The following is a 20,760-nucleotide window of genomic DNA, read 5'->3' on the forward strand; positions in this document are numbered from 1 at the left end:
ACTGAGAGCTTGTGACTGTTACCTCTAACTTCCGGTCAGTCAGGAGCTGCGGTCACAACATGGCGGCGCAGGACTAGGGGGCACCGGAAAAAGCTGAAGACAGCGGCTGGTGAGTATAAGACTAGGGGCAGGGAACGTAGATTGGTAGCACCACTACAGCGCTTATTAGTTGTCGGACAATAAAGGAAAAAGATATATCTTTGTACCGTGTTAGCCAGTAGCTAGAAAAATATTAAGATTTGAGAGTCTGCAGTGGTTGATACCATTTAATGGCTAACTGAAAAGATGGTAAGAAATTGCAAGCTTTCCAGACTACGAAGGTCTCTTGATGAAGAAACTGAGTAATATGGAAAGCTTGCAATTTCTTACCATCTTTTCAGCCATTAAAAGGTATCAAACACTGAGGACTCTCAAATCTAAAGATTTGTCAGACAATAGAACGTTTTACAGATTAGTTGGCAATCAAGAGAAGATGAGATAATAGCTGCATCCATATACACAGCATGGACAGGTGTGATAGAAGGAACATTATATGCTAGAGATGACACCGGCGGCAGTAATATGGCCACTATGGCGGCAGCAGGAATACGGCAGTGCTATGGCGGCAGCAGGAATACGGCAGTACTATGGAGGCAGCAGGAATACGGCAGTACTATGGCGGCAGCAGGAATACGGCAGTACTATGGCGGCAGCAGGAATATGGCAGTACTATGGAGGCAGCAGGAATACGGCAGTACTATGGAGGCAGCAGGAATACGGCAGTACTATGGAGGCAGCAGGAATACGGCAGTACTATGGCGGCAGCAGGAATATGGCAGTACTATGGAGGCAGCAGGAATACGGCAGTACTATGGAGGCAGCAGGAATACGGCAGTACTATGGAGGCAGCAGGAATACGGCAGTACTATGGCGGCAGCAGGAATACGGCAGTACTGTGGCGGCAGCAGGTATATGGCTGTACTATGGAGGCAGCAGGAATATGGCTGTACTATGGAGGCAGCAGGAATATGGCTGTACAGTCATGGCCAAAAGTTTTGAGAATGACACCAAAATTATATTTTCACATGATCTGCTGGCCTCTGGTTTTTATTAGTGTTTGTCTGATGTTTATATCACATACAGAAATATATTTGCAATCATATTATGAGTACCAATAGTTTATATTGACAGTTAGAATGAGTTAATGCAACAAGTCAATATTTGAGGTGTTGCCCCTTCTTCTTCAAGACGTCTGTAATTCTCCCTGGCATGCTCTCAATCAACTTTTGGACCAAATCCTGACTGATAGCAGTCCATTCTTGCATAATCAATGCTTGCATTTTGCCAGAATTTGTTGGTTTTTGTTTGTCCACCCGTCTCTTGATGATTGACCACAAGTTCTCAATGGGATTAAGATCTGGGGACTTTCCAGGCCATGGACCCAAAATCTCTATGTTTTGTTCCATGAGCCATTTAGTTATCACCTTTGCTTTATGGCAAGGTGCTCCATCATGCTGGAAAAGGCATTGTTGGGCGCCAAACTGCTCTTGGACGGTTGGGAGAAGTTGCTCTTGGAGGACATTCTGGTACCATTCTTTATTCATGGCTGTGTTTTTAGGCAAGACTGTGAGTGAGCCGATTCCCTTGGCTGAGAATCAACCCCACACATGAATGGTTTCAGGATGCTTTACAGTTGGCATGAGACAAGACTGGTGGTAGCGCTCACCTCTTCATCTCTAAATAAGCTGTTTTCCAGATGTCCCAAACAATCGAAAAGGGGATTCATCAGAGAAAATGACTTTGCCCCAGTCCTCAGCAGTCCACTCCCTGTACCTTTTGCAGACTATCAGTCGGTCCCTGATGTTTTTTCTGGAGAGAAGTGGCTTCTTTGCTGCCCTCCTTGAAACCAGCCCTTGGTCAAAGAGTCTCCGCCTCACAGTGTGTGCAGAAGCACTCACACCAGCCTGCTGCCATTCCTGAGCAAGCTCGGCACTGCTGGTAGTCCAATCCCGCAGCTGAAACAGTTTTAAGATACGGTCCTGGCGCTTGCTGATCTTTCTTGGGCGCCCTGGAGCCTTTTTGACAACAATGGAAGCTCTCTCCTTGAAGTTCTTGATGATGCAACAGATTGTTGACTGAGGTGCAATCTTTGTAGCTGCGATACTCTTCCCTGTTAGGCCATTTTTGTGCAGTGCAATGATGGCTGCACATGTTTCTTTAGAGATAACCATGGTTAACTGAAGAGAAACAATGATACCAAGAACCAGCCTCCTTTTAAAGTGTCCAGTGATGTCATTCTTACTTAATCATGACTGATTGATCGCCAGCCCTGTCCTCATCAACACCCACACCTGTGTTAATGGATCAATCACTAAAACGATGTTAGCTGCTCCTTTTAAGGCAGGACTGCAATGATGTTGAAATGTGTTTTGGGGGTTAAAGTTCATTTTCTGGGCAAATATTGACTTTTCAAGTATAGTAATTGCTGTTAAGCTGATCACTCTTTGACATTCAGGAGTATATGCAAATTGCCATTACAAAAATGAAGCAGTAAACTTTGGAAAAATTACTATTTGTCTCATTCTCAATACTTTTGGCCATGACTGTACTATGGCGGCAGCAGGAATAAGGCTGTACTATGGCGGAAGCAGGAATAAGGCTGTACTATGGCGGAAGCAGGAATATGGCTGTACTATGGAGGCAGCAGGAATATGGCCACTATGGCGGCAGCAAGAATACGGCAGTACTATGGCAGCAGCAGGAATATGGCAGTACTATAGCAGCAGCAGGAATATGGCAGTACTATGGCAGCAGCAGGAATATGGCTGTACTATGGAGGCAGCAGGAATATGGCAGTACTATGGAGGCAGCAGGAATATGGCTGTACTATGGAGGCAGCAGGAATATGGCAGTACTATGGCGGCAGCAGGAATATGGCAGTACTTTGGCGGCTGCAGGAATATGGCTGTACTATGGCGGCAGCAGGAATATGGCAGTACTATGGAGGCAGCAGGAATATGGCTGTACTATGGAGGCAGCAGGAATATGGCGGCAGCAGGAATATGGCAGTACTATGGCGGCTGCAGGAATATGGCTGTACTATGGCGGCTACAGGAATATGGCAGTACTATGGCGGCAGCAGGAATATGGCAGTACTATGGCGGCTACAGGAATATGGCAGTACTATGGCGGCAGCAGGAACATGGCTGTACTATGGCGGCAGCAGGAACATGGCTGTACTATGGCGGCAGCAGGAATATGCCAGTACTATGGCGGCAGCAGGAATATGGCTGTACTATGGCGGCAGCAGGAATATGGCAGTAATATGGCGGCAGCAAGAATATGGGCACTATGGTGGCAACAGGAATATGGCAGTACTATGGAGGCAGCAGGAATATGGCAGTACTATGGCGGCAGCAGGAACATGGCAGTACTATGGCGGCAGCAGGAACATGGCAGTACTATGGCGGCAGCAGGAATATGGCAGTACTATGGAGGCAGCAGGAATATGGCAGTACTATGGAGGCAGCAGGAATATGGCAGTACTATGGAGGCAGCAGGAATATGGCAGTACTATGGAGGCAGCAGGAATATGGCAGTAATATGGCGGCAGCAGGAATATGGGCACTATGGTGGCAACAGGAACACGGCAGTACTATGGAGGCAGCAGGAACACGGCAGTACTATGGCGGCAGCAGGAACATGGCAGTACTATGGAGGCAGCAGGAATATGGCAGTACTATGGAGGCAGCAGGAATATGGCAGTACTAAGGCGGCAGCAGGAATATGGCAGGAATATGGCGGCAGCAGGAACACGGCAGTACTATGGAGTCAGCAGGAATATGGCAGTACTATGGAGGCAGCAGGAATATGGCTGTACTATGGCGGCAGCAGGAATATGGCAGTACTATGGAGGCAGCAGGAATATGGCTGTACTATGGCGGCTGCAGGAATACGGCAGTACTATGGCTGTACTATGGCGGCTGCAGGAATATGGCTGTACTATGGCGGCTGCAGGAATATGGCAGTACTATGGCGGCAGCAGGAATATGGCTGTACTATGGAGGCAGCAGGAATATGGCTGTACTATGGAGGCAGCAGGAATATGGCGGCAGCAGGAATATGGCTGTACTATGGAGGCTGCAGGAATATGGCTGTACTATGGAGGCAGCAGGAATATGGCTGTACTATGGAGGCAGCAGGAATATGGCTGTACTATGGAGGCAGCAGAAATATGGCAGTACTATGGAGGCAGCAGGAATATGGCTGTACTATGGCGGCAGCAGGAATATGGCAGTACTATGGCGGCAGCAGGAATATGGCAGTACTTTGGCGGCTGCAGGAATATGGCTGTACTATGGCGGCAGCAGGAATATGGCAGTACTATGGAGGCAGCAGGAATATGGCTGTACTATGGAGGCAGCAGGAATATGGCGGCAGCAGGAATATGGCAGTACTATGGCGGCTGCAGGAATATGGCTGTACTATGGCGGCTACAGGAATATGGCAGTACTATGGCGGCAGCAGGAATATGGCAGTACTATGGCGGCTACAGGAATATGGCAGTACTATGGCGGCAGCAGCAGGAATATGGCTGTACTATGGCGGCTACAGGAATATGGCAGTACTATGGCGGCAGCAGGAATATGGCAGTACTATGGTGGCTACAGGAATATGGCTGTACTATGGAGGCAGCAGGAATATGGCTGTACTATGGCGGCTACAGGAATATGGCAGTACTATCGCGGCTACAGGAATATGGCAGTACTATGGCGGCAGCAGGAATATGGCAGTACTATGGCGGCAGCAGGAATATGGCTGTACTATGGCGGCTACAGGAATATGGCAGTACTATGGCGGCAGCAGGAATATGGCAGTACTATGGCGGCAGCAGGAATATGGCAGTACTATGGCGGCAGCAGGAATATGGCAGTACTATGGCGGCTGCAGGAATATGGCAGTACTATGGCGGCTGCAGGAATATGGCAGTACTATGGCGGCAGCAGGAATATGGCAGTACTATGGCGGCTGCAGGAATATGGCAGTACTATGGCGGCTGCAGGAATATGGCAGTACTATGGCGGCAGCAGGAATATGGCAGTACTATGGCGGCAGCAGGAATATGGCAGTACTATGGCGGCTGCAGGAATATGGCAGTACTATGGCGGCTGCAGGAATATGGCTGTACTATGGCGGCAGCAGGAATATGGCAGTACTTTGACGGCAGACTGGGCCCCTTTGCACTCACATACACGGAGCTCTCCCCAGCGCTCTCCTCAGAGCCGGCACAGACCGCTGTGTTTATCGTTGCCATAGGAACAGTTTCCTGCATTGACTGGTGTCACTTTTAATTGTGTCCCCGGCACAGAAGACACAGGGCCGTAGATTTGTGTTCCCAGTGACAGTGTTTGTAACTTGCTAACTAAATGTCAATAGAATAAAGTCCCCCTGGGCGGGAAGCTGCAGCGTGTGGTCCCCGGGCCGTACACCGACGTCACAGGCACCGTCACCTCAGCAGCGCGGCAGACTCCTCCCAGCAGCCCATGCGGCCTCTTCTTGTGTGCGACCTGCTGCAGCTGCCGGCAGTGACTGCGCAGCCTGGGCCGAGGCTCTGTGAAGCCGGGTGACATGTCTGCCGTGCCCAGGAGCCTGTAACTGGGAGCTCAGGTAACGTGCAGGGATGCTGTGCAGTGTAATGGCGGGCTCTTGTCAGTGTCAGTTACCTCAGCTGCCACAAATGTGCAGATTATTAATAAAATGTGTGAAATTCCTCTCAGGAGACACAAATGTGGATGAGTTACAGCTACACGGCGGGAAAAACAAGATACTCTTGTAGTTCTGATACCTTTTACCTACACGGTGCTGCTACACCTCAGTAATGGCAGCGAACAGCGTCACAGTGTGACACTGCGGTCACCAAGACCCCAAACCTGCCTGAATCTCACCCCGGCTGCTGTCACCATCACTGGTGGTGCGCCTGAGATTGTGAGGCCGACAAAAAAACTGACCAGCACCTCCTAACAGAATAAAGCAGGTGTGAACAGGTGCAAGCTGCTATGGCTGCACAATATACAAACCAATGACTACAGCAGTGCTCTGTGCACTAAGATGTCTGCAGACAGGGACTATCTAAACTGCAATATAGAATATACTTGTAAAATGAAGGTATTTAGCGCACAAATTAGCCAATTCATATGAGCCCACCAGCCATGACAAGACGACCTCTCTCTGGTGGGACCATAAGCCTAGTATGTATCAAACATGCCCTTCTGGGCTAGAACCCTGCAAACTTAAAAGAACAGGTAGGATCCAGCACTGAATAAAGAGGTGCTTCCATTTTTTTTTATTGCTTAAACCTATGTTAATGTGTATGTACTGTAGAGTAGGTTCGGTAATATACGCACCAATCATCGGTTTCCAGCTTCGGTCCTCTTCTGGGTCACTTGACTTATATTCCATTTTTCTGGGTGACACCGAGCTTTATGTGTGAACCAGAAGTCTCTCTTACACCACATTCACATGTTCAGTATTTGTAAGCCAAAATCAGGAGAGGAACAATCAGAGGAAAAGTATAATAGAAACACGTCACCACTTCTGTATATTTCACCCATTTTTGGCTTACAAATACTGATGTGAAATACTGAACATGTGAACGTAGCCTTACAGTAAGTCTATAGTGCCTCGTTCTGACACCTCATAGACTTGCATTGTAAAAGCCACTTTCAGCTCACACACAGACCCCAGTGTGAGTCAGAATTGAAGTCACAAGACCTAGAAGTAGAACACAGCGGCACTGGAAATCAGGGAAGACAGTGATTGGTAAGTATATTAACACACTATAGTACACTCACATTTACACAGTTTTAGGCAATAAAAAATGATTGGGAATGTTTCTCTAACATGCGTAGGATATGTGCATAAAACGTCTTTTTTCAGGTGGATTCCTCCTGTAATCTGTCTGAAAAGCGCCGTAGAACATAAACATGCTTCACAACATTGTAAAAAGGACATTGCTGTACACGTGTTCAGTATTTTGTTTCTTCTTTTAACGACAGCAGAGTATCGTAACCATGAAGCGGTTAAAAGAAGTAGCATGTTCACTCATCGGGCGGCTTCCACTCAGTAGCTAAAGTATAAATAACGGCGAAACTGCTTCATGAAAGAGACTGCCGGCTTCTTGAAGCCGCTTTGCCTAGGAAAACTTCAGCATCATACAGCAACACTCCAGCCTTTTTTTTATAACTTACTGCTGGAGTGGTGCAACAAATTTAAGTTCCCTGCCCTCAGTGTCATACTTACCAGCCGCTGTCTTCATATGCTATCGGCACCGCTTCATTCGTCTTCTGCAGGTTGTCACCTTCCAGATCGTTCCAGTGTTTGCTGGGCGATCTGCAAGTCACAACTCAGTGTAAGGCCGGGGTCACAAGCGAATAGTCTCTCCTGCGAGGGAATTGGGCCGATTATGCTAATGACAATCAGATCAAACTCTGCCGTAGTTTGATCTGAGTGTCACCTTAGTGTGATCCAATTCTCAACACAGGTGCGGGGAAGATGGAGAACAAAGTTTCTCCATCTTCTCCATTGACTCTGTGCGAGTGCCAGGGCTTTGGAGTTGGAGTCGTGGAGTCTGAGACTGTGTCCATTTTGGTGTAGTCGGTGTAAAATGGACTGACTCCAACTCCTAAAATATATAATAAATTGGGTACAGTAGTTCAATGCTGTTTGTGGGGAATATTTTTTTTCATAACAATTTGGGAAAGTTATGAAATGTCCTATAAATGTCTTATTCCTGATTTAAGGGTCTAGACTTTTAGCTGAGATGAATCTGTGCTACAGTAAATTTATCACTTAAACATGAGCCATGTATGAGGGAGTCGGTGTCATGGAAATTGAGGAGTTGGAGTCAGAGGTTTGGCTTACCGACTCCACAGCCCTGGCGAGTGCATCGGACTGCCCTCGAATAACGTCCGAGTGCAGTCCAATTTTCTCACTAGCACCCATAGACTTGAATGGGCGAGTGCGATCCGATCATCGCATGCACTCACAGCATAATGTGCTGAAACCTGCCAGTCATTGGTGGGGGTGGGTTCATACAGAGTAGAGCTCATAAATATGAAATTCTACAAGTCACCAGGAGTACTAGTCCTGCATTGATAAAATCCCTGTTTTTATCAGTATTTTTATCAAAACTACAGCCTACCACCCGTTCTGCATTTCTGGAATCAGAGTCTCAGCCCCTACATCATGCTGCTCTCAGTTTAGGTGCCAAAAATCTGGTGGTGACTGATAAAAAGAGTTTTCCACTACATACTTATTGATTAGAGTTGGTGCAAATCGATTCTCAGGACTCAGTCCAGTGGCTAGGTCACGAATCTTTGGCCGCGGGACTGGACCCTTGAGAACCTCCTCCTACCTGACAACATCCTCTGCTTCTCCTTTGATTAGCCAACTTAGTACGACATCATCCTTGCAGCGTCACACATGTGATGTCACAAGGCCAGATAATCAAAAGAAGAGCCTCGGATACCGTCAGGTAAGAGGCAGTTTTCAGGGCTCACATCCAGTGGCCACAGTTTAGCGACGTGGCCACTGGACTGGGAATCAGCACCGCCTCTTATATTGATTGATTGCAGCTATAGATGACCTATCCTTGGAAAGGCAATCAATATCATATGGGTAGGGATCCGGATCTGACACTCCCACCAATTATCTATTACCAACTCTGGCAGGGGCCAGATGAATAGTGCATGGAGCCGAACACAACAGCTTAGTCACACTAGTCAGTGACTGCTGCCCAGTACAGCAGATCAGTAGTAGTCATGCACACACTGAGGCTGTGTGCTCACGATCAGGAACCGCTGCAGGTTTGACGCTGCGGACTTATGCAGCGTCAAACCCGCAGCAGCCAGATGTTACAGCATAGTGGAAGGGATTTGTAGAAATCCCATGTCCACTATGCGTCTGCGGATCACCCGCGGAAACTGATATGCATCGCGTCTTTCCAGACCGCAGCATGTCAATTTCTCTTGGAGTTCCGCATGCTGGCATTCCTCATAGACCTAAACTCTATGAGGAAAGTCTGCATGCGAAAAAAAAAAAAATGGCCGCCGCTCATTTGCATAAAATGAGCGGAAGCCGCAGGCAGCTTTTCCGCAGCGCGGCCCAGACGCATCGTGGGCACTCACCCTCATGATCCTATTCTGTCGGGTTTTACTGTACCTGTGTATTTTTTAATCCAATGATTTCATATCGATCGCCTTAGACACTGTTTTACAGAGGAATTTTTCCTTTGAAGCATTGCTTTTAGGGGGCAATATATTTGAAGTAATGCCTATCCACAGAGCACCACTGTGGAGAGTAATAGGACTCGGTTTTCTTTTCCTGATGTTGCATTGACAGGTGTACTTTTCGCAGACTTCCAGAGCTTGGGCGACACCACAATTACTGTACCATGCAAGTGAATACTGTTCTAAAAATCAATGCACTAGGAAAAATGTTTGTCTGTAGGCACAGCAATAAACGCATTTGTCCTGATTTCAGATCCTATAATGTCGAGTAACAAACAAGGTACGTCCGGAAACAACGACCTGTTGGAGAGATTGAAAGTCTCATCTCAAGTGGTACTTGAAACTGCACAAAAGAAAGGGAGGGCAAAATGCCCGAAATGTAACAGTTCCAGGATGTTTTACTGCTATACCTGCTATGTGCCAGTAGAGAGTGTGCCAACAGATTGTATCCCAACTGTGAAGGTAAGAAGTATACACTTCACACTAATACCTCACCCTCTTTTGGATTCATTTGTGTGGTGGGTGAAAAAAACGACATCAGAACCCACATGTGGCTCTGGACTTACTGCAGTCATATTGCTTCTCATTCATTGTCTATTTTTCCATTGTTACTCTAGGGATATGTTGGTCTCTGTCAGGCTGGGCTCACATCACTTTGATGTCAGTATAGCATGTACACTGGAAAAGCAACTAGTGTTGCGCGAAAGTGCTCGAATAAGGGGTTATCCGAGCACTCTCGAGTCCTAACCGAGTATCTTCGGTGTGCTTGCAAAATATATTTGCATCGCCGCGGCTGTTTGACAGCCGAGAGTCATGCAGGCAATCCCTGCATGCGCTGCCGCAATAAAAAGTTTCTTTTAGTGTGTGACCGCAGCCAAACATAAAAAATATATAAATCTGGTATTGCTGTAATCGCACTGACCCGAAGAATAAAGTCGTCTAATCACTTATACCGCACGAATACCGAACAGCGTAAAAAGTTTATAAAACTAATCTTCACCTGCTGTTGACGTGTTCATTCTGCCTCCCAATTGTAGTAAGGCTCTGCTCACTTTTAACCTGCTTACTACGCTGAGCACTTATATCGGGGTTTCTGTGTAAATCTCTGAAATACGTTATTCAGACGGAACCCCCGGCGGAAGATTCCCTATAATGAGGCAGATGGAGGCCCCGTGGATGCAGTCTGGCTTATGATCCAGCGGTGTCCGTCTTTTTAGGCGTGTATAAAAGTGCGGTCCACCACAGTTTTGTGCACTTCTGAAAAGGACACCGCTGAACAGAGTCCAGAGTAACTGCTACCTCATTATAGTGAATGGGGGATTTCATCTGAATCACGTCATTCAGAGATTTAGATGGAAACCCCAATATAAGTGCTCAGCATAGAGCGCCGGATAAATGTAATCCAAAATGTTCCCAATAAAAGCTTCAACTCAATCTGCAAAAAAAGCAAGCCCTCACTCAGGTCCGCCATATGTTAATGGAAATATAGGGGGCTCCCACATTACTGGTAGCACTAGGGCTCCCCCCCCCCCCCCCCCCTAAAAAGAAATCCAGCGAATTCTGCACTCCCAAATCCAAATGCCCTACTCCTTTCTGAGCCCCACAGTGTGCCTAAACCACATTTAGCATCCACATGTTTGGCATTCCAGAAAAATCTCCTCTAAAGTATGGCATTCCTTCCCTTTTGAGCTTTGCACTGTGCCTCAAAAGTAGTTTTTGACCACATGTGGGGTATTGGCGTACTCAGGAGAAATTGCGTAACAAATTGTACCGTTCATTTTCTCATATTATCCCTTCTGAAAATTAAAAACTTGGGACCAAAGCAACATTTTAGTAGAAAAAAATAGTAATTTTCCATTGACTCAGCCTAATGTTATACAATTCTGTGAATTGCCTGAGGGTTAAAAATGCTCTCCACACCCCTAGATGAATTCCTTAAGAGGTGTAGTTTCCAAAATGGGGTAACTTGTGGGGGTTTCTGCTGTTTTGACATGTCAGGGGCTCTTCAAATGTGACGTGGCATCCACAATCTATTCCAGCCAATTTTGCATTCCAAGAGTCAATTGGCACTCCTCTTCCGAGCCCTGCCATGTGTCTAAACAGTAGCTTTCCACCACTGATAGGGTATCGGAGTGTACTCAGGAGAATTTGCACAACAAATTTTGTGGTCCATTTTCTCATTGCCCTTGTGAAAAATGAAAAATTTGGGACTAAAACAAAATTTTTGTGGGAAAAATATTTTGTTTTTTCATTTTTGCAGATCAACGTTATAAAATTCGGTGAAATACCTGTGGGTTCAAGGTGCTCACCACATTTCTAGATAAGTTCTTTGAGGCATGTAGTTTCCAAAATGGGGTCCCTTGGGGTTTTTCTGTTGTTTATGCACATCAGGGGCTCTGCAAACATGACATGGCATCCTCTATTTATTCCACCCAATTTTGCGCTCCTTCCCTTCCGAGCCCTGCCATGTGCCCAAACAGTAGTTTTCCAACACAAATGCTGTATTGGTGTACTCAGGAGAAATTGTACAAAAATGATGGGGTTCATTTTCTCCTGTTAACCTTTCGAAAATAAAAAATTTGGAGCTAAATCAATATTTTGGTGGGATAAAGTAAAATTGTAATTTTTTTCCTTCCACGTTGCTTTCATTCTGGTGAAGCCCCTAAAGGATTAATAAACTTCTTGAATGTGGTTTTGAGCACTTTCAGGGGTTTACGTTTTTAAAATGGTGTCACTTTTGGGCATATCTTCTGTCACATAGGCCCCTCAAAGTCACTTCAAAAGGGATCTGATGGCCTAAAAAACTTGTTTTGTAAATTGTTGAAAATTGTTGAAAAAATGAGAAATTGCTGATAAATTTTAACCCTTCTCACTTCCTAACAAAAAATACAAAACATGTTTCAGAAATGATGTTGATGGGAAGTAGACATGTGGCAAATGTTATGTATAATCTATTTTGTGTGGTATAACTCTGGTTTAAGGGCATAAAAATTCAAAGTTTAAAAATAGGAACATTTTTCAAGTTTTTTGTCAAATTTTCTATATTTTCATTATTAAACTCAAATCATATCAGCCTAAATTTACCACTAATATGAAGCTCAACATGTCCCAAAAAATCGCAGAATCACTAGGTTAAAACGTTTCAGATTTATTATTCTATCAGAATTGAAAAAATTGGCCCGGTCAGGAAGGTGATAAGTCTGGTGGGTAAAGGGGTTAACCTATACACCCAAAATGTCCATTGAATGGAGGCCATAAATGTGCTGTGAACTGGGCCTTTGGCACACCATTGAGATGGGCCCGTCGGCTTTGTTCACAGTTACACTTTTTATTTATTATAAATGGATCAATCGACGAATGTCAGACAAAGATCACTACCAGTTCTGTCTTGATAATGGCGAGAATCTCGACATAACGGTTCATAAACTATTTCTCATTTCAGGCAACATCAGACATTTTTGCTGTCTTTTAGTTTAAAATGGTTCCCATTGAAGAATCACATTTTGTAGCAAGCAAAGCCGTGAACCTACGCTGTGTAGTTTGGGAGACAAGAGGGACTTGCAGGCATCTCTTTTCTGTGTAACGCCTGACCTTCCAATCCTGTGCCAATCTCAGATTGCGTTATACTTGGCATTGCCTTTTTGCTTGTCTTCTCTAGTGTTGTGACTGCACAAACTGAAGTGGGAAAAGAATCTTGCTGAAGATTGCTTGCATGTACAGTAACAATGATATAAGCATGTTGTGTATAAGGCTATGTTCACATAGCGTTTTATCTTCACATCAGTGGCTCCATAGATACTTTCTTCTGAAGACCTGGAAAACTGACATTGGGGCGTGTGCACTGACAGGGCCATTGACTGTAATGATGCAACCATTGTGTGATCTGCCAGACATCATTTTCCACCTATTTGAGTTGACCACGTTGAGTTGACCACGTTTTGGTGCCCACCTCAAATAAGCAGATATGACCGAGAATGATGTCAGTCAGAGCACACTGTGACTGCATCACTACAATCAGACCCACTGACATGAGAGTAAAATGTGAAGTGGACAATGTGTTTAAAACATTTTTATGAGCCGTTGTTTAGGTGGCCCATTTGCATGGACACTGATGTAGCAGTAACCTCTCTGCTGTGTCTTTTGAATTGGTTTACAATGCCACATGAGGTGTTAAAGGGACCTTGCCAGCACAGAATAACTGTTCAAACAAAGTACCGCCGCTCAGTGCACAAACGAGTGACCAAACATTTATATACACCTTCCCTCCTACTTGTTCTCCCTTTATCTCCACCCTTCTCTTGACCTGTCAATCAAAGAAGAGGGTGGGGGGTAGAGATAGAGAAAGAACAAGCAGGTGGGAAGGTGTATATAATTGATTGGCCCCACCATGAAGCACCGAGCGCCTGTACTTGTTTCTAATAGTCATTCTCTGCTGACAGAGTCCCTTTAAACTGCTGGGATCAGTGAAAACACTGATCTTCGGAGTTACAGCAGGAGCCCGGGTTCCTGCAGCTGATTGCACAGGTGCTGCCCCTATACCAATGCAATCAGCATGACCTGTATATCATAGCGCACACACCGACATCACGTCAGTATACGTTACATAGCATTAAGCGGTTAGAGAATCCATATATTTACTTATTTTATTTATTTACATTTTAGCTTCCTGTGAAAATTGATATTATTAAACATCCAAATGAAACAGATGGCAAAAGTACTGCTGCCCATGCAAAATTGCTGGCACATGAAGATGTGACCATGTATGTATACCCATCTATTCCAGATTATGACAAACTGGTTCATGAAGTAAGTTACATTCACTATTACACGATAAGAAGACCTTTGTTAACACAGTAAAATTCAGAATTAAATGCCGATGTGTATTTCTTGTTCATCCTTTTAGGTTGTACTGGTGTTTCCTGGTCCAAACGCAGTCTCGCTCAAAGATGGGCTTATGTTTCTGACACAATATAATAATGAGAACAAGGATTTTTCTGAACCAAATATTAAACATCCAAGACTAGATACTGACAAAAGTGACAATGAGGATAAAAGTGTGAAGGTTCCTGGAGTAAATATTAATTATTTGAAGAAAGTTGTATTCATTGATAGCACATGGAATCAGACAAACAAAATCATATCAGACGAACGGCTACAAGGTAAGAAAAGTATCCAGTTTTTCTGACTATAAAACGGGTATCAAGCTCATTTTCTCATCATATCAGCATTGTGGTTGCTTTCAAAGGGCAAAGAGTATATACTGTAAATATAACTACTCTTTAACATATTGTTCAATAAACCTGAGACACTATCACATACCATTCTCACTCATTGATCATGTCCTGGAAATGGCAACAAACAACACAAAATGCAAGTACAGTCATTCAAATGTGTGGATAAAATGTAATTCAACTAGATTTCTTGGTCGAAATATGTTATATTGTATTTTTAATTAAGTTTTTTTTAAAACTTAGCTATTTTGTTTTCTGGCCAGATGTCCTACACCGTTTTCCCCTGGTCAGTGTGTATATTCCTGGTTTTAGATCATGTACTGCAGCCATCCATAATATAGCATGGAGGTTGCCATCAGTGAGGCGTAATCTGTGCTTAGTCAGTCAGCTGTCAGAGCCGTGCCCGGACAGGACACTGAGCCGATCTGATCAGCTGTCATGTGCCCCTAACAGCCGCGTCTGTTAACATGTTAAATGCCCTTGTCAATCTCATACTGCGGCATTTAACATGGCCGCACTGGAAGAGCGTCACAAACCACTCCGATCGGCGCGCCTGTCACATGATGTTGGACTGGCGATGGGTTGTCATGACAACTCGGGGTCTGCAGGAGACCCCTGTGGTTGTCATAGCCGATCTGCTATGAGCGCCACCGAGCAGTCGGCGTTCATAGCTGATCAGAACTTTTGTTACACATAGCAGGGCTAAAGCGGCCATATTGAATAAAAAAAGTTATGGCTCTGGGAAGAAGGGGAGCAAAAAACAAAAGCGCAAGAATGGAAAATGGCCCCAGCGTGAAGGGGTTAATGCATGAATAGGCAAAATCTGCCAAACTGGGAGTCATTCTGACATATTACTGCTTTCTCTTCAGATGCAGAGAGGCATGTCCTAAACAGGGACTCCCCTGTATGACATTCATGTCCATTTCAGTTCTCACATAGTGCACTTTTCTTTTCATTGATGTTCAGGATGTGCCCATCTTTTATAGTGTGATTCCAGTGACTGAAATTCAACTCGACATTTTTATGACATATCTGAGCGATGTGGTCTAAAATATTATTTTTTGGAACATTTTATTTGGTACTTTGTACTTAACACGGCCATTTTGAAAGTTGGCCTTTGGTTCAGATTACATTTCAGCTTGTGTAAAGGCTGAAGTGAAGCAAATGTCAAAACCCTTTTAAGTTGTGTACCTTTTTTTTGGTCATGAAATTTTGGATTACATGAAAACTTTGCGAAACATTGCGTTCTTAATCTAGATTGCATGTTTCAAAAGGGAACCAATTTAAATTAACACGTGCTGGATCTGACAAAAGCGAGAGGTGACAGACACAGCGTAAGATGCAGGAATGTGAAAGCATGTGTTTGTTTTCTTTACATGCAGTTATGCTGCTTTATTTGCCATGAACTATATGACTTTGATTTCCATACTGTGATGAGATTGAGGATGATGGTTACATCTGTATTGGACGTATACAAATATGAAATCATGAAAAGGAGAACGGAACTGAAATATTCATCACAAGGGACAATGATTTATTTTTGCAACCTGCCCCACACATGTAAAAACATTGGATTAAGTTAACATCTGTTATTTACCATTGTGTTTTTTTGCTTATCCAGCAGTTTCATTTCACGTGGTCTGCGACAATGCATGTGTAGATCTATAGAAGAATGTGCCATGTGGAGACGGAAATCAATAGTTGGCTATTGGGCTAGTTTATCTTAATCTCGTGGGGCCAATAAAAGATAATGGATTGTGGTATTAAGGGCTGTCCGCATACTTAAGAGCTTTTCCAGGAATACCCATTGATGTCCTATTCTTAAAGAAGAACTTTCATGGGATTTTTATAAACATAAATGAGTATCTCCTTCAATTGTTACTGATTCTGAAACAGTTTTTCTTTTTTTCTGTGCCTTTCCATTCCAAAGTAATTGGAGGAGATGCTACGTGTAAATTAAGAAATCCAAGGAAAAGTCCTTTTTAATCTCGGGGCGACTTTGTTTATCGACTTTGATTTTTCCCTCCCCTTCTTCCAAGAGTCATGACTTTTTAAAAAAATAAATAAATACAATTTTACGTTGACATAGCCCTATGAGGGTTTGCTTTTTGATGAACGAGTGGAATGAATGACATCATTCATTTTGCCGTACAATGTACTGGAAAATGGGGGAAGAATTTCAAGTTCTGTGAAAGGTCGAAAAGAAAAAAAAAATTCCACAATTGTTTTTTGGGTTTTTTATTCACAGCGTTCATAGTGCTATAAAAATTTCATGGCAACATGATTTTCTAGGTCAGTACGATGACAGTAATCCAAACTTGTGTAGTTTTTTATTTCAGTGGTGAAACAAAATTGGAAATATCAAAAACATATTTATTTTGTGTTGCATTTTTCTGAGACCCCACAACATAATCCTCAGGGGAGACCCACAGGGATTAGAGAAGTGTAATGATACTCCAAATGATATAAAAACATATATTTATTAAAAAATATTAAAAATTCAAAACACAGTTAAAGGGCAAGCTACCCTCCAAGACACCAACCATGTCAGGCTAAGTATAATGTAGAAGGACATAGAGTTTAAACCACGGCTGTGGAGTTGGAGTCAGTGTCTATTTTAGTGGAGTCTGTATAAAATGGACCGACTCCTAAAATATGTAATAAATTGGTACAGTAGTTCAATGCAGGATGTGCTGTAAATGTTTGCATAAGAATTTGGGAAAGTTATGAAATGTCCTATAAATGTCTGTTCTGTTCCTAATAAGAATCTCCGCTTTTAGTTGAGATGAATCTGTGCTGCAGTTTATGTACACGCTCAGTAGTGACGCAGTGCTGTGGAGTCGAGGAAATTGAGGAGTCGGAGGTTTGGTTTACCGACTCCACAGCTCTGGTTTAAACCTCATAGATATTGTACAAATAAGTGCCATAATCGATCACAGTGTAAATAGGCAAGCTGCAAAAAGACACTGAATTAAACGTATAGTTTACTGCTGATGAAATACATGGAAAAATGAAAAATAGTCAATGGTTAATGTAGTAGTAATGAGGCCAATAGTATCACATGTACATTCAAGCCTATTTATTGTAGAGTGTCCATGCATTTAACTATGTGGCACCATGAAAGGACATTTAATAGCAAGTTAGAAAAATAAAGCCATTTAAAGATATTATTACATAATAAATAATGGTCACATACCTATGAGAGCCCTTTAGCCTGATGGGAGTGTCCCAAGCCCAGATTCGTGTTTCGCCCTGCCTCCTCAAACGCCCCCTGAGGAAGCAGGGTAAAACACGCATCAGGGCTTGGGACGCTGTTCAGGCTAAAGTGTCCTAGTGACACTGTCCTGCGCCATTAGCCCCTACACCTCTTGATAACTCTGTTTCTATGGGGAAACATGTTGGGCTTTTAATTTGGGCTCCTCTGATCAACTCATGATGGTGTCCACTGCAGCCACTATATATGTGTATGTGTATATATATATATATATATATATATATATATATATATATATATATATATATATATATATATATATATATATATATATATATATATATATATATATATATATATATATATACACATATATATATATATATATATACACATATATATATATATAATATATATGTGTATGTATGTATATATATATATTTATAATTATAGTCCGCAGGTGTGAGCGTGTGAGGGTGATCTCCCGGCTGCATCGCCGCTGACCTCCGTGCGGCAGATGAGCCGCTAACGGCCGCCATCTTGTTCTGAAATCCCGCGTCGCTGATTGGTCCGTCCACGGCCAGTCAGCGACGCAGGATTTCCAGGACAGACGGGATAAGACAATTATATATATATTAGATGAGATTTGAATAAACTAATATCTCCATCGCTGCAGGATTAGCGCCGCTCACATGCAATAAACACAACACAAGGTAATTAGAAAAAATCTTCAAACTCTTCACAGTTTAAATCCATTTTAAATAATAATGGACAACCCCTTTAACATCCTTATGTATGACCTTATTGTAGAGGTGAGAACCCACTTAAAGCAGTACTCAAGGATCTATTGACGTCCTTTCCTCTAGATAGGTGATCAATAGGAGAATGGTGAGGGTGCGATACTTGGCACACCCACCAATCCGGAACTAAGCGATGTGTTCTGCCAGTGCAACAGCCCGTACATAGGTTAGTGGCTGCTGTGGCCACTAAAAAAATTCAGTGTTGTTGTGTTCTGCTGGGATATCACTTTCTTCTGGCCACTGCCAGAGCAGTTTTCAGCTGATCAGTGGGCGGTATCCAGGGTCGGACTGGGGTGTCTGGGGCCCAAAGGGGAAATTAACTCTAGGGGCCCACCTACAGCAATATGCAAATATCTGTTATCTGCTATCCCTGTTATAGTGGAGCATTGACTGGCGGCTCCTGCACATCTACTGTGCGGCACTCTAACTGGGATGTACATGTTTGCATTAAAGGGCTTCTTTGGTTAAAACTAGTGTTGAGCGAGTATGTTCTGTTAACCCTTTCGCCGAGTATGCTCGGGCCGAGCTCCGAGTATTTACAGCTGCTCGGTGATATGTTTGAATCAGTCCCATGTCCATGATTGGCGACTGTTTGACAGGTTTAATACATGTGAGGAATGTCTATTTCTTACACATTCCTCACATGTAATAAAGCTGTCAAACAGTTGCAAATCATGCACACGGGAGCGATTCAAACATATCACCGAGCAGCTGTAAATACTCAGAGCTCGGCCCGAGCATACTCTGAACAGAACATATTTGCTCAACACTAGTTAAAACAAGTTATCATGGGCTCTACAGGATTGGTGATCACTTATTGAGCATTTGTGTCCGAACATTGGAAAACGCACCTATCGGAAGAATAGGGAAGTTTTATCCCTGACAGAACACTTATCCCTATTTTAGAATGCAGCGACAGGTGGGACGTCTGACCGCAGCTCTATTCATTCTCTTAGAGACTTGCAAAAAAGAGCAGCGCTCACAGCCACTGAGAGAAAGAATGGATCAGTGGTTGCATCTCACATGCCGCTTGTAACATACCTGGCGGTGTCCTTGCATGGTGGTCCATCTCCCACTGTGCAAGAGCGCGCACTTGATCTCCAGTCCAGAATGTCTCTCTGGCTTCCCTCCATGCTGTCTGTTTGTGTCTGTTTCTGCTGCTTAAGGGCGGCGCCCGATCACTTCCTGCTTTTTGTACCTGCTGTGGGTCACACCCCTTGTGCGTCCTCAGCCTATTGCTGTCTGTCACCTGGTATATAGCTCTGCTGCTCCCATCTATCCCTGCCTGAGCATAGTGTTTCATTCAGTGTGTGCTTGCACTCTGAAGGTGCCAGGTCCCGTTCTTTGTCTCCTGCTTTGCGGTATCAGTTCCCGTGTCTGAACTGAGTCCTGTCTATGTCTCCTGCCTTGCGGTATCAGTTCCCGTGTCTGAACTGAGTCCTGTCTATGTCTCCTGCCTTGCGGTATCAGTTCCCGTGTCTGAACTGAGTCCTGTCTATGTCTCCTGCCTTGCGGTATCAGTTCCCGTGTCTCAACTGAGTCCTGTCTGTGTTCTCTTGTCTGCCTATCCTGGAGGCTGTATTTCCAGGCCTGTCTGAACTCGCTCCTAGCCTGTTCCTCCCGCCTTCTAGGGGCCGATTACCTAGACCTGTTCCTGTATCTTGTCTGTCCTGTCTGAACACGCTCCTTGCCTGTTCGTCCCGCCTCTCTGGGGGCCGTATCCCGCTGCAGTGTCGGTCTCCTCCGTACACTCAGTTCCAGTCTGAACTCTTTCCTATCCTTTACCTGTTTTGCCTCTATGTCCGTTCCCTTCCTTTTTCTGCAGAGTCTGAACTCGTACCTAACTCCTGCTTGTTGTCTCTGTACTCCCGTTTGTGAGTTTGTGGTCCACTCGCTACTTCACTGCAAGTATCCTGTGGGTATCTGGCTCTGCCTTTCTCTTCCTGTCTGTTCCGTGTGAACAGAGCCTTGTCCCCCCTGCTCTGCCTTGCTTACCGCTCCGGCGGTTCTAGCCTGCTCCTACTCCTTTGTTCACCGCTCCGGCGGTTCTAGCCTGCTCTGACTCCTTTGCTCACCGCTCCGGCGGTTCTAGCCTGCTCTGAATCCTTTGCTCACCGCTCCGGCGGTTCTAGCCTGCTCTGACTCCTTTGCTCGCTGCTCCGGCAGCCTTGCTCCGCTCGGACCCTTTTGCTCGCTGCTTCGGCAGTCTCGCTCCGCTCTTATCCTTTTGCTCACTGCTCCGGCAGTCT

The 20,760-nt window shown here is 44.4% G+C and overlaps 2 protein-coding genes across 3 annotated transcripts in view; one reads left to right on the forward strand and one right to left on the reverse strand.

Annotated features, from left to right (window-relative positions):
- The window catches only part of FAM227B (family with sequence similarity 227 member B), a 600,742-nt gene extending 595,280 nt beyond the window's left edge, over positions 1–5,462 (reverse strand). The window contains exon 1 of one of the 2 annotated variants that reach the window (XM_073653079.1): positions 5,228–5,462. In XM_073653079.1, coding sequence (XP_073509180.1) covers positions 5,228–5,311 — 84 coding nt within the window. In that variant the 5' untranslated portion in view covers positions 5,312–5,462. The remainder of the gene's footprint in view (positions 1–5,227) is intronic. The other variant, XM_073653078.1, reaches the window with a different exon arrangement.
- Positions 5,463–5,465: 3 nt separating this feature from the next.
- DTWD1 (DTW domain containing 1) overlaps positions 5,466–20,760 on the forward strand; it is a 28,087-nt gene continuing 12,792 nt past the window's right edge. Inside the window, exons 1-4 of the mRNA XM_073653083.1 lie at positions 5,466–5,646; positions 9,520–9,728; positions 13,929–14,072; positions 14,170–14,425. Of these exons, the coding sequence (XP_073509184.1) occupies positions 9,528–9,728; positions 13,929–14,072; positions 14,170–14,425 (601 nt within the window). The 5' untranslated portion in view covers positions 5,466–5,646; positions 9,520–9,527. The remainder of the gene's footprint in view (positions 5,647–9,519; positions 9,729–13,928; positions 14,073–14,169; positions 14,426–20,760) is intronic.

Source organism: Phyllobates terribilis, unplaced genomic scaffold (genome assembly GCF_046119375.1).
Source record: "Phyllobates terribilis strain yellow unplaced genomic scaffold, ASM4611937v1 Scaffold_11__3_contigs__length_659146591, whole genome shotgun sequence".
In the NCBI taxonomy this organism is placed as follows: domain Eukaryota; kingdom Metazoa; phylum Chordata; class Amphibia; order Anura; family Dendrobatidae; genus Phyllobates; species Phyllobates terribilis.